Source organism: Rhinoderma darwinii, chromosome 2, assembly GCF_050947455.1.
Source record: "Rhinoderma darwinii isolate aRhiDar2 chromosome 2, aRhiDar2.hap1, whole genome shotgun sequence".
Lineage (NCBI taxonomy): Eukaryota > Metazoa > Chordata > Amphibia > Anura > Rhinodermatidae > Rhinoderma > Rhinoderma darwinii.
In genome coordinates, this window is record NC_134688.1 from 30323641 (window position 1) to 30338444 (window position 14804).

At 42.8% G+C, this 14804-nt stretch overlaps 1 protein-coding gene across 3 annotated transcripts in view; it reads left to right on the forward strand.

The window, feature by feature from the left end:
• CNTN5 (contactin 5) overlaps positions 1-14804 on the forward strand; it is a 1298632-nt gene that overhangs the window by 1251029 nt on the left and 32799 nt on the right. For all 3 annotated transcript variants that reach the window (XM_075851517.1, XM_075851516.1, XM_075851518.1), the window contains one exon: positions 14576-14685. In XM_075851517.1, coding sequence (XP_075707632.1) covers positions 14576-14685 — 110 coding nt within the window. The remainder of the gene's footprint in view (positions 1-14575; positions 14686-14804) is intronic.

Sequence of the window (14804 nt, forward strand, 5' to 3'; positions counted from 1 at the left end):
ACATGTATTTGGCTGCCGCTAGCACTGGGGCCCCCTCCGGTGCTAGCGACACCTACAGGCATGAGAGGGCCTGTGTAAGGCTCGTTGGCGCGGGCCCCACAGTAGCGGCGCTACCGCTGTAGTAGCCATAACGGCTGCTAGCGGCGCCACCGGGCCCCCTCAAGCCCCGGGCCCCGTAGCAGCCGCTACTGCTGCTACCGCGGTAGTTACGCCACTGCAGACCACCTAAATGAAAACACCAGACCAGATCCCCTAAAGTAATACAGACCTCAGATCAGATGTGCAGATACTCACTTCTTCCTGTTGCTGCAGTCCTCTTCAAGTGCTGCTTCAGACAACACGCTCACGTGGCACCGCCTTTAGTACACTCTCTGAATTGGTGCCCGGTAATGAAGAGGACTGCAAGAATGGGGAGAGGTGATTATGTATTAAAGCGGATGCTGCTCCCAGAAGATTTGCCCGCTCCTCTTTTTCCGGGATTTTCCCAAACATTCCAAGAGAGTTGTCAAGCATGAAATATTTACAGCCCCTACTAGTAAGAGTTCTTCAGGTGGTATATATATTAACACTTCTATATTATCACTGGGTTGCAAAGCTGAACTGGCCACATGATGATACAGTAATTAGATGTTAACTGGTAACTTGATGGTGCTACATCCATGAGGGGCTTCTCTTTGGATTCACTTTAGACTGTGCCATAAACTAAATCTTCAACTATGACTTTGACAACTATGACCTAATATAATCTTAATCATAAATTGTCACTTATCCAAAACATAGGTAATAATTTTCTGATCACTGGGGTCCCATCCCCACCGATTGTGAGAGTGGGGGTCTTAAACCCCCTCTTCCTCCTGACTTCTCGCAGTAAGGAGGAGCTTTAATAAAGTTGTGGTTGAGCATGCGCGCTGTCGCTCCATTTAAAGTCTATGCGAATGACGGAAACAGTCGAGTACAGCGCTAGGTTGTTTCCATTATTCTCATAGCGAGTGACTAAAGCAATGGGCGAATTCTAATTCAAGCTCCTCCTCACTGCTCGGGGGGAGGTGCAGTGAGGAGTATGCTAGGTTCAGAACCCCTGTTCTGAGCAGTGGCACCCCCAGCGATCCAAAAATGATCACCTATCCTGTGCATAGGTGATAGTTTATGACGTTAAGAAAAAAAGCAGCAAAGGAGTCAGTTATGTTGACAAACCAAAGATTGCTACTGCCTGAATAAGGCCTGTGTAGCTTATTTATTAATTTATTGCTATTACTTATATAGCGCCAACATATTCTGCAGCGCTGTACACTGTCCCTATCAGGCTCACAAGCTAAATTCCCTATCTGTAGGTTTTTGTGGTGTGGGAGGAAACCAGAGTACCCGGATGAAACACAAACAAACACATAGAGAACATACAAACTCCATGCAGATGTTGTCCTTGGTTGGATTTAAACCCAGAACCCCACCAATGAGCCAGATGGCACTATATCGTCTTACAGCAACACTACCTAGTGTCCGGGCATAGCTATTGGGGGGTGCAGTCTTACCTGGGTCCTAGTGCCTGAGGGGAATAAAAGGCTTCTTTACCACATAAAAATATCAGTATTATAACTGGGCACATGGTAGGTGGGGCCTTGTTACAGATTTTTCAATGGGGCACCCAAGCTTCGAGCTTCACCCCTGCCAGGTGGCCCCAATATACGGAACAATATGTTCACCTGGCAATATGGTTATAATTAGATGTTAGCATGTGTCAGCAGACATATTGGCACCTGCTATATCCATGCGGGGGGCTCCAGTATGGATTTTCAAAAACTTTTCTTTGACTATAATCTTTGATCTAATATGTATTTACAAGAAAAAGACAAGTTTTAGTTTTCTTTTATATATCCTCGTTTCAGTTTTTCCTCTCCCTTTTTATCTCCATGGCCTACATGGCTGATATCTATTTCTCGTTGCTTTCTTCTGCAAGGATCCTGTTAATCTGCTGTCATTCAGCTGTTTAAATAACAAGGAGCATAAACTATGTGACTGCACATCCAACACTTACACAAAGAAGTCAGTGAATGATTCCTTGATTGGTCTTCTCATACATATTTTCCATGCTTGACGCATGACCCTCCCTTGACAACCCGTTAATAGAAATAGAAAAAAAGAAAAGTAAAAATAAACAAAACAAAAAAATAATATATACAAAATAAAGCGTTATTGGGTTCTACTATTTCGGAAAGTATTTTTAATGATCTCTAAGCCAGTACTCAACAACAAGGACAGGTAATGATGTTAGACAGACCGATTCTGCTAATCCGGTCTCTTTTAATAATGCGGAAATAGTTAGAATTTACTGTAGAAACCTCATTGGATCCGAACCTTGCAGGGGTCGAGGGTTTCTAGAGAAACTGCATAATGTAATCATTCTTACAGTACATTTAGCTTCTATATGATAATCCTGTTGTAAAGAAATAGAAATAAGGACCCATTGGTAGCACTAATTTGCGCAATTAGGTGGACGGCTATTCTCCATAGATGCCCATAAAGAATATTTTTATAATTATCCTTCATGTTGTGAGAATATTTATTTATTTAACAGATTAGTGGCTGCCAAGGCTGATGCCAATTTGGAATCTGAGAGGTCTTGTTGTGGGAATGATTTACTATGTGATAGCGGACATTATTTAGAACTATGGTTATTTGCAAACTACAGATAGAGAATAATTCATGGCGAGTAAGGGAACTCCAGGTCTGGCCTCATTTCTTGTGATATATTTGTACATAATGGTTTTCACGATTATAAAAACATTAGCGACTATATAAATTACACTTTTATGAAGGGGAAAAAGCCATGAAAATCAATAGATTAGTTCAAAATTCGCCCAACAGCTTTGGGTAATCTAAAGGGGTTTTCTCAAAATCATAAATTATCCCCTATCCGCAGGATAGGTGCGGATTTTCTGATCTCTGGGACCCCCACTGATCGTGGAATGGGGATCCAAAGCCGCCAGATCCTCCTCACTGATTCCGTCATTCTCATAGACAGTGAATAGAGTGACGGGCGCATGCTCGACCTCCACTCCATTCAAGCTCCTCCTCACTGTGGCGGGTGCACTGAGGAGGATCTGGGGGTTTTGGAAACCCTGTTCTCACAATCGGTGGGGTTCCCAGTGGTGGGGCCCCAAGTGATCAAAAAATTATCATCTATCCTGGGGATAGATGATAATTTATGATTTTAGAATAACCCTTTAAGGACAAAAAATGGTTCCTTTTTCAACACTTAGTATTACAGGGATAGGGAGGAGGATGGGTGGTAACAATTGTGATTGGTCCCAAATGCCTGAGGAGGTTTATGAATTCCCCATGCTCCATTAAAGGGTTTGTCCGCCTTTGAACACCATTTTACAGTTTATGTATAGAATTAATCCTGAATTAAAGCCTGTATTAAACTCCAGAGCAGCATTCTACAGGTTTCAGAGCTTTAATCTCCCCGAATTCAATTGTTGGCTCGATATCTGCACAGAGCTTGCCCTGGTGACTTGCATTCTGTAAAGTGTAATCTTTTTAACCGATTTGTAATTTGGTGGAGGAAAATAAATAGTCAAATTGCATTTGTAAAGGTTGTGTCTTGTGGATCCAATGCCAATAGGCAAAGCTAGGGATGTGGGCTGCTTGGTGTAAAGTCTCCACTTTCAAGAATTCAAATCGTCATAGTAAGCTCTGTGTAATTTTTCAGACACTGAGACAGCAAGGAATGTTGGGATATGTTTGCTCTCAAGATAGCAGAATTGTGAATACAGCTCTGGAGTATAATACAGGCTTTAACTCAGTACACGATAACTGTTAGAGGGCTGGTGGAATGGTGGATTTCACTTGCTTGTGTCACCCACCATTACTACCTCCTTTATATTTAGGGTCACTAGGGTTATACCTAGTTCCCCTAACTTTTCCTTATACTAACGTTAATCTACTTGCTTTGCTGCTACGTTAGTGTATACGACTGAATAAATACAATTGTATAGTAAAAAAAGGGTAATATTTATTACTAACAATAATCACACTTACATATAAAATACACCAAACACAGAACACAGTAACCGATCACCGTATAGTATCAGTATACTCCAATACATATAACAATTAATATATACTGAGTATACTCACACTATACGTAGTACAGTATAAACACGGTATCACAATCCTAATTATACCGCCACCCACTTATATAGACATACATCAGAGGCCTAGCTAGGCTCTCCTGCACCCGGGGCAAAGATTCAGATTGGCACCCCCCCCCCCAACTTATTTCCCGACATTTCCTTCCCCCTCGCCATGTTTTCTTTCCCTACCAATCAATGAGATGTAATTTTTTTTCACAATTTTTTTAATGTAACTCGAGTATAAAAGCATTTCTACATTTTACAAGCGATATAGTTCTATAATGTAATTAACATAAAAATAAATTAAAAGAAAATAAATTAAAGAGGCCACACACAGCCCCCTGTAGATAGCGCCACACAGCCCCTCTCTTGTAGATAGTGCCACACACAGCCCCCTGTAGACAGTGCCACACACAGCCCCCCTTGTAGATAGTGCCACACACAGCCCGCCTCCCCCCTAGTAGATAGCGGCACACTCCCCCCCCCTCCTTGTAGATAGTGCCACACTCCCCCCCCCCTCCTTGTAGATAGTGCCACACACAGCCGGCTTCCCCCCTTGTAGATAGCAGCACACTCCCCCCCCCTTGTAAATAGTGCCACATTCCCCCCCTTTTAAATAGCGCCACACTCCCGCCCCTTGTACTTAGCGCCGCACTGTGAACAGACCGGTGAGCGGTAGCCTACCTCTACCACTCTCCGCTCTGCCTGGTGTGACTTACCGGAGGAGCCGAGGAGGTCATGCGGCGCAGGCAGCGGCGGAGTTTCTTCTGACTAGGGTCGGTGACAGCCCGGGCCGGCCATAGCTTGGATAGCGCCCTGTGCGGGACTCTCTATTGCCGCCCCCTACAGAAACCAAAAATTAACCACATATATGGACACGCTGGATCATATATACTGTACATACATAAAGACATATATTTAGACATACAGGTAAATATATATATATATATATATATATATGTATGTATATACACTACCGTTCAAAAGTTTGGGGTCACCCAGACAATTTTGTGTTTTCTATGAAAACTCACGCTTATATTTATCAAATGAGTTGCAAAATGACTATAAAATATAGTCAAGACATTGACAAGGTTAGAAATAATGATTTTTATTTGAAATAATAATTTTCTCCTTCAAACTTTGCTTTCGTCAAAGAATGATCCATTTGCAGCAATTACAGCATTGCAGACCTTTGGCATTCTAGCTGTTAATTTGCTGAGGTAATCGGGAGAAACTTCTCCCCATGCTTCCAGAAGGCCCTCCTACAAGTTGGATTGGCTTGATGGGCACTTCTTGCGTACCATACGGTCAAGCTGCTCCCACAACAGCTCTATGGGGTTGAGATCTGGTGACTGCGCTGGCCACTCCATTACAGATAGAATACCAGCTGCCTGCTTCTTCCCTAAATAGTTCTTGCATCATTTGGAGGTGTGCTTTGGGTCATTGTCCTGTTGTAGGATGAAATTGGCTCCAATCAAGCGCTCTCCACAAGGTATGGCATGGCATTGCAAAATGGATTGATAGCCTTCCTTATTCAAAATCCCTTTTACCTTGTACAAATCTCCCACTTTACCAGCACCAAAGCAACCCCAGACCATCACATTACCTCCACCATGCTTGACAGATGGCGTCAGGCACTCTTCCAGCATCTTTTCAGTTGTTCTGCGTCTCACAAATGTTCTTCTGTGTGATCCAAACACCTCAAACTTCGATTCGTCTGTCCATAACACTTTTTTCCAATCTTCCTCTGTCCAATGTCTGTGTGCTTTTGCCCATATTAATCTTTTCCTATTACAGGACAGTATCAGATATGGCTTTTTCTTTGCCACTCTGCCCTGAAGGCCAGCATCCCGGACTCGCCTCTTCACTGTAGACGTTGACACTGGCGTTTTGTGGGTACTTTTTAATTAAGCTGCCAGTTGAGGGCCTGTGAGGCGTCTATTTCTCAAACTAGAGACTCTAATATACTTGTCTTGTTGCTCAGTTGTGCAGCGGGGCCTCCCACTTCTCTTTCTACTCTGGTTAGAGCCTGTGTGTGCTGTCCTCTGAAGGGAGTAGTACACACCGTTGTAGGAAATCTTCAGTTTCTTGGCAATTTCTTGCATGGAATAGCCTTCATTTCTAAGAACAAGAATAGACTGTCGAGTTTCACATGAAAGCTCTCTTTTTCTAGCCATTTTGAGAGTTTAATCGAACCCACAAATGTAATGCTCCAGATTCTCAACTAGCTCAAAGGAAGGTCAGTTTTATAGCTCCTCTAAACCGCAAAACTGTTTACAGCAGTGCTAACATAATTGCACAAGGGTTTTCAAGTGTTTTCTAATCATCCATTAGCCTTCTAACACAGTTAGCAAACACACTGTACCATTAGAACACTAGAGTAATGGTTGCTGGAAATGGGCCTCTATACACCTATGTAGATATTGCATTAAAAACCAGACGTTTGCAGCTAGAATAGTCATTTAGCACGTTAACAATGTATAGAGTGTATTTCTGATTAATTTAATGTTATCCTCATTGAAAAAAACGGTGCTTTTCTTTCAAAAATAAGGAAATTTCTAAGTGATCCTAAACTTTTGAATGGTAGTGTATATATATATATATATATATACATATATATATATATATATATATATATACACACACACACACACACCAGCGGAAAAATACACAGACAGGGACATATACAAATACATAAAAGGCACATATATAGAAGCACAAAGACACATTCACAAACAGACCCATATATACGCACACAGGCACATATGTACCCAGCACAGATAATGTAGTAGATGTTACCTGCAGTCCTATGTAACACTACAGATAACACAGTGATAACTCTCTGAGTACAGATAATGTAGTAGATGTAAGAGAGACACACACATGAAGAGACACAGAGAGACACACACACACACACACACACACACACAGTAACATATACACACACACACACACACACACAGACACTCACCATGTCTCCTTGCTGACAGGTCAGGACGGGCTGGGCTGTATGTGGGCGGAGCTTCCTCTCTGCTTCTCGGCAGAGCACAGGCAGATGCAGGGAGGCTGCAGCACGGGAGTGGACCTGTCCCCTGACCTGAGTCATCTGACCTCATGTCACTGATGTGAGGTCAGGTGACTGGACTGGTCCACTCCCTGGCCGTCACAGACCCCAGTCAGAACGCCGTAATATCCTGGCTGTTCCTAAGCTGCTGCAGGTGTCCCACATACGGGGCGCCTGTCAGAAGCGATCAGCTGCTCTTCGACGCCCCCCTTCCCTATCCTCCGGGTTGCGCCCGGGGCATATGCCCCGCCTGCCCCCCCTAGCTACGCCCCTGCATATATATGAATACAGTTACATTACAATACAATACATATAAGTTACTTGTAATTCTCACACGCTCACTATCTCTGTCCCACCTCCTCCTAATATAACTGTCCCTGTACACTAAGGGTTATTGGGGGAGAAGATACTTAGCGGTTCATGTGGTCCAAAGTTGGTGTGGTCTCTCAGGAAGGGCCATGAGGCAAGAGCAGACCAGGAGGGAAGGGGCTTCCGTTGGGAGCCGCGGAGCAGGATTAGAGAGAGGGCAGTGTGGGACCGTTTGTCCTTTTTAAACCCTCCCATGCACATCTGTGTGACATTACATGCTCATGCACGTACAAGGGGGGAGGGTATGTGCTTATGACTACCTCAAGGAATCTCATTACCTGGTGAGGGGGATCAAAGCAGTTGTAACTTCCTGCTTCCTGGATAAGTTCACCGCCTATGGCTTCCATCCCAACACCCCCCCCCCCCCCCCCCCCCGGGTGTACCTGGTGAGGGGGGGAGTGCAGAATGTTTTCTCCCCCCTCCCCCAGAGGGCAGAGATACACACCTAACTAATATCTGACATAGAAAACAGTTCCCTTTACAATGCCCCTGTTGTCGGGAACACGACAATTAAATTTGTGGAAATGTTTGTCAGTATTACCCCCTCAACCTCACTCATTACTGGTAATGGTTGTAGATGGAATGAAGTATACATTTGGACTTAGGTACACAACATCACTTATCTCCTCAAGGACACCTTCCTGCCAGTCCTCAAACTCAAAAGTCCATATAAACACAAAGCCCATCGAACTAACCTCAATGTCCATAGACAGAATCTCAAAGTCCATAAAATGAAGCAGAAAGTCCATTGAAACTCAAAGTCTATAATAAAACTCAAAGTCCTTGATCTTCTTTTTTCTTGGATCTTGATCTTTCTTTATGAATCCTTTCCCCTTTAGCGGTGTCAGCAGGTTTTTCCAGTGGCCGATCCCATTTTAGCATGCCGACCCGTGTAAGGCTACTTGTTCCCTCACACGGTCAGCCTTGGAAGGGCTTAGCCCGCCTTTCGACAACCTTTGTACGCAATCCGTTATCTTTCCAAATCTTTTCAGTACCTTGATTGAAGACGAAACAATCTTTGTGGACCGATATCCATGTCTCTATCACGGCAGGTTAACATCCCTGAGGAGGAGGTGATGTCTTGGTAACTAGAAATCTAATTGTGAGCCGGAACATCGCCTTCCATTTCCCCTCTAACATTCAATCCATCATCGTATGCATCAAACCAGTTCTAAGGTTGAGGTGGCAATCCCTACAAGGGTGTGTGAATACCTTACCTGTCCCTAAGGGTTCCTACACACTACCCAATCATACACACAAAATGTAAAATAATCAAACATACAAAAATATTCCCCCCAAACCATAGGTATATTGCATATAGAGAATCCTGCTCAAACAGCATCTCTCATTACTCCTCCATAAACAAGTGCAGGGTACAAATGTAAATGGGGTGACTACAGGCTGTAAATATATGCCCGTCTACACGTACACACTCACTCGCTGTGGGACGGGCATGTCCTCACTGAGTATGCCTATGTTGTGGACACATATCTACACCTAGAATGTCTATATGTACACCTTAAGCGTTTTTGTACGACACATTGATTCATATTACATTACACAAATACATATATACATAAACTCGACAATTACGGGTCGCAGGACAGTATTAGTATTATGTCCTTAGTCCAAGTTCATTCTTTTACGCCTGACTTAGTTTACTTGGTCGTCAAGTCCTTTCACCCATCAGGACTATCACAGGGTGGATGAGCAGGCTTTGGGGTTGTACCCAAACAGGCTCTCCCATCAGGACACCTCTGAGTCTCTTTTCAGGGAATGGGGTGGAGGCTCGATTCTCAGACTCTTTAAGCTTTTCCACGATATCCTCTTCCTCGCTGAACTCAGGATCATCTGGAATCTTACAGGAGCATCTGAGCAGATATCGAGCCTCTACTCAGGGGTGACTGGAGTTCTTCCATTCTGCTACATCGATACCTGCCATAATACAAATAGGTAAAAATGCTCCTTGGAGGATTATTCCTCTTCCGGTGCAATTAGTCGCACATATGGTGTAGTAAACATATTGCACTCGGTACCAACTCCAATACCCTTGACCCATGTATCTTAAGCTTGAAGAGGGTATTGGGTTGACCTTCATCTGACAGGTCCCTCGGGATCTCAACACTGGTGTCTAAGCACCCGGTCCTATCTACCTTGGCAGAGGATCGTATCCTCCTCCTTTCAACATCCATCTGTACAGACAGGTATGGATGGCTGCCCTTATAGGTTAGGATATCTGAAGGGAGCTGTAGATGAAGTACCATTTTGTGGATCTTCACAATTCTCATGTTTGTTGAACTATATCCCCATCTTACCAAACCCATTATCTTAAAATCAAGATATGGGTGTAATGCCAGGGTAACCTCCCCCTTGTCAACCTTTCCTAAAGGACCACTCCAGTTAAACCCAATAGAATTAGCCATACTTTTATTCGCTGTTTTTAATTGCACCCGCAGAAGGCCTCAGTTGAAATTGTGTTAAATAACAATTCCAACGTTATTATGCCAAATAGAGAGCAATTAAAACATTTTGCGATTATAGATGTAAATACATTACCATCTTGAATTTCAAGGTCTAGGTGCGCAGTATAACATAACACTATAAGTGAACTTATGTTACCTGTCCACACCTCTATACCTAATATAAGTTCACAGAACAAGCAAATACATCACTATTCATTGGCTGGTTGTCCAGTTGTTTTCCTGGAGTGGCTTTCTTATGTATTATAAATACAGGCAAAACCCATATAGTATAACTACATAACTACTGATAACCAGGAATACACCACAATAGAATCTGTGAAGGAACCACAAAAGAAAACACAAATTACAACAAAGAACTGGGAACAAACACAACAGACAATAAACACACAGTGCAGACATCAAAGAGATAATACCTAACTGTGAACATGTAAATTATGGCCTACTTAAAATTCACAGCTGAACTCCTCCCCAGTTGTGTTTGGTTATTTAGCACATGGTGGAGCACATGTGTGGAGGAGATTGTCATGTAGCCATTTTGTCCTTTCCTAAATCCACCATTTGATGTAATGTGGCCATTTTCTATTGTTTCATTACTAGGCTTTCCATGGTTGCTCATACCATGGCAGTTTCTAGCAATATCTCCCATCTGACCATATTTAAACATTTAACAGGACCACATTGCTTAGTACCCAAAAACTTGCAGTACTTAGCAATATGGCCTGAGCCGGCACATGCAAAACATTTAACAGTACCTGCTCTGTTGGACTTAGGGCAGTCACCAGTGCATGATCTCTCAAAGTTCTGCATGGCTAGGGACGCACTTCTGATTATCATACGCTTACGTTTGCGTAACACTTTCGTATCAATGTTACCTTCAGGTTTCTGGATGGGATCACGATTTGGGACATCTTATCCATCACTCTTTCTACTCCCCCCTTTTTGCCCTGTAGGGGGCAAACTTACAGCAGAATCAGGCCTTAAAAAAGACAAGGCCGGTAACATTTTTGAGAAATCTTTTATGATGTTTTGCATACTGGCAACCAATTGTGACCTAGTAGCAAGCTCATCATTCAACTTGGCAATGATGGCATCTGTAGATGCCGCCTTATCCTTAAATGCATTGATCACAGCATAAGACCCAGTCAGCCGTGCATCCATATCATCACCACGATTTTTCAAATCTATCAGCTGCGATTCCAGCATGCAAATTTGCTTATCTCTATCAATTTTACACTGGGCATTCTCTGCGAGTTGTGTCTGCAAAGCACAAACCTGCTTCACATTGTTGACACAACACTGGCAGTGAAGATTTGGGTAATCACGCTTCATTTCTGTGTTTTCAGGCTTCCATGTCTCCTCATACACACAGATCAGTTTAGCGAGCATGTGGAGCCTTTTGGAGGTTTTGTTAAAAACACTCCTCTTGCTGATTCACATCTTATCATGCGCATAAGCCTCGTCCAGCAGAGTGGACCACAGCATTTTTGCTGACTCATATGTAGTGGGTGTTACTGGATTAAATGTAGCCACCCACCCACTTATCTAAACATACATATGAATACAGTTACGTTACGATACAATACACATAAGTTACTTGTAATTCTCACACGCTCACTATCTCTGTCCCACTCCCTCCTAATATAATGGTCCCTGTACACTAAGGGTTATAGGGGGAGAAGATACTTAGCGGTTCATGTGGTCCAAAGTTGGTGTGGTCTCTCAGGAAGGGTCATGAGGCAAGGGCAGACCAGGAGGGAAGGGGCTTCAATTGGGAGCCGGGGAGCAGGAAAAGAGAGAGGGCAGTGTGGGACCGTTTGTCCTTTTTAAACTCTCCCGTGCACATCTGTGTTACATCACACGCTCATGCACGTGCAAGGGGGGGAGGGCATGGGCTTATGACTACCTCATGGAATCTCATTACCTAGTGAGGGGGATGGAAGCAGTCGTTACTACCTGCTTCCTGGATAAGTACACTGCTTATGGCTTCCACCCCCCCCCCCCAGGATGTACCTGGTGAGAGGAGGGGTGCAGAATGTTTTCTCCTCCCTCCACCAGAGGGCAGAGATACGCACCTAACTAATATCTGACATAGAAAACACTTCCCTTTACAATGCCCCTGTTGTCGGGAACACGACAATGAAATTTGTGGAAATGTTTGTCAGTATTACCCCCTCAACCTCACTCATTACTGGTAATGGTTGTAGATGGAATGAAGTATACATTTGCACTTAGGTACACAACATCACTTATCTCCTCAAGGACACCTTCCTGCCAGTCCTCAAACTCAAAAGTCCATATAAACACAAAGCCCATCGAACTATAATAACTAATGTTTTGTACTTCCTTAGAAACACAGCTTGTTATGCAGGTCATAACTATATACAGTATAAACTGTAAAATGATATTTAGAGGTGGTCACACACAAGTAACTGGTGTGGAGGTATGACAACACATTGTTGAAAATAGTAATGAACATGTTATTGAAATAAATCTGAAGAACAAAATGATCCATGAAAGTGATGATATTCCTAAAGCATCAATATCCGATCAGTTGGGATCCCACTCTTGGCACCCCCATGGGCAGGACAAGCTCTATTTATGCCGAAGGCAGTGGTTTCAGAATGTGTTCCTTCATCCTTGGTCCCTGAAGTTCTGCAGTATACGGTATTTGTCAGAGGGACAATTATTAATTTATTCTCCCCTGTTGTACCTCGCCCTACAATCCACAGAATCAGTAAAAAATGTTCTCCCGCCCTTCATCTGGCTGAAAGGACTGCGGCACTTGCGCTATATATTTTGTAGTGAATCGGACTGACCTGCAAAACTAGCCACTACCAAATGTACATCGTATTTTGGTGATCGTCATGGATCCGGCTCTTTGAACTCCTGGGAATCAGCTGTTATGGCCAGGGGAAGCTCCAGCGGGCCACACATGGCCAACCATGTAATTAATATATGGACATACGGAGTCCACCAAAGCAGGAAACACCCCTAGGGTCAGTTCACACATTGCGTAAATACTATATGAGGGCATATGGACAGCCCCTTTAATGACACATTTAGCTCTGCTACATATGTAAAATTCTGAGGCCTTTAAACAACACCTGGAGAAATTATTTTCTGTTTTTCACACAGCAAGAAATATGTTATAGTCACAAGTAAACGTTTTCACAGATTTGTAAGAAAGGGAAAGGTTATTATTTTTTTTGTTCTTCTTCCCGGGTCTCACTATCTACAGAGTAGACGCCTGTTTTTCTATGTAACCTGTGAAAGAAAAATCTATTTTTTACCAGTGTCTGCTGATTGATTTTTAACAGTAATTGTCTGCAAGTTTACCCGGCAGGTGTTAATAGTCGCAGTTATTAACTTTCTGAAGTGATTTAGATTCCTGCATTCAGCGAGATAGTAATTTTGAATGACAGGTTCATAAATAAAAAAATATATAAAGAATTGTGTTAATGCTTCATATTTTACCAATACTTTTTTTGTTTAAGGTATAATATATCACATGGAACATGAAATGACTAATTATGAATACACAGCCGAGTAGCATATGGTTTTCTGTTTTCGAAGTTCAATATCGATATAGAGCTCTCAGCATTGAAATGCTACCTGCATTATGGCAATGATTTTATCTTCCCCAGAGCTTTGCAGTTTTCATCTAGAATTCATCTACATAAGACATTGAGTAACTATGTATATTCATTGCATTACTTATATTGTACTTAATGCAGTCCAGAGCTGTATTCACAATTCTGCCAGATTAGCAGTTCAGTGTCTGCTGACTCTGAGAAGTATCGTCTGTACAGTAAACTGATATAGGAAAAATCAATGGCCCACTGCATTATGGAAGGTAAACTTATCAATCATGTTGACTGTTTCCAATAACTATGTTCTGCAACTCACTTGTGAGTTTTGCTGTGCAGATTGGGATAGTGTCCGCAGAGTCATCTCTTTATCATTAGAGGGTGGGTGATTTAGTGACAGCTCTATTGCACTGCTGGAGGCCTAGATAAGGCAGGATAGATACACAATACACACAGATAAGGCTCAGTATATAGCTCCCCTGACACTCCCTGGTTTCTCGAGATGGGTCGTGTTTCATCACTTCTTGTAGACTATATTAGTCTATGGACATCTTTTTAACCAATAACTCCCATCCATTTCAGCTGCTATAAAGCACACACACTCTGCTGCACTGTCTAAGCAGGCAATACGGAAGAGAAGCGTATGTCTTCAATATGGCTGCCCTCTGGGAACTTTTGAAAATAAGAAATAAAAAGCAACAACATAAAAAAGTTATTTCTCTTCTAGAGACTCATATCTTATTACTGAAACTAAAATAAAATACATTATACATCCCTTCAAGAGGGCCTTTCCTATCTTTGTAAAATATTTCGTGAGCAAGGGGGAGGGGCACTGTAACTATCCGGATAAAGGTGGATGTGATATTAATTGCTAAAGCCGACTTGTTAAAGTAATATATTATAACATAGTGACAGCTCAATTTCAATTTCTATTTGCAGAACCCAGCACTGCACCCACAGACGTCAAAGCTACAGGCCTGTCTGCATCCGAAATCCTAGTCGCATGGAAATCCTCCAAAGATAATGTGGGAAGACCTATGGGATTTGAGGTATTTCTATAAGCATTGCTGCCAGGGGCGTAACTAGGAAAGACTGGGCCCCATAGCAAACTTTTGACTGGGGCCCCCCCTCTGCTGGGAATCACACAACCCCCCCCCTTGTAGATAGT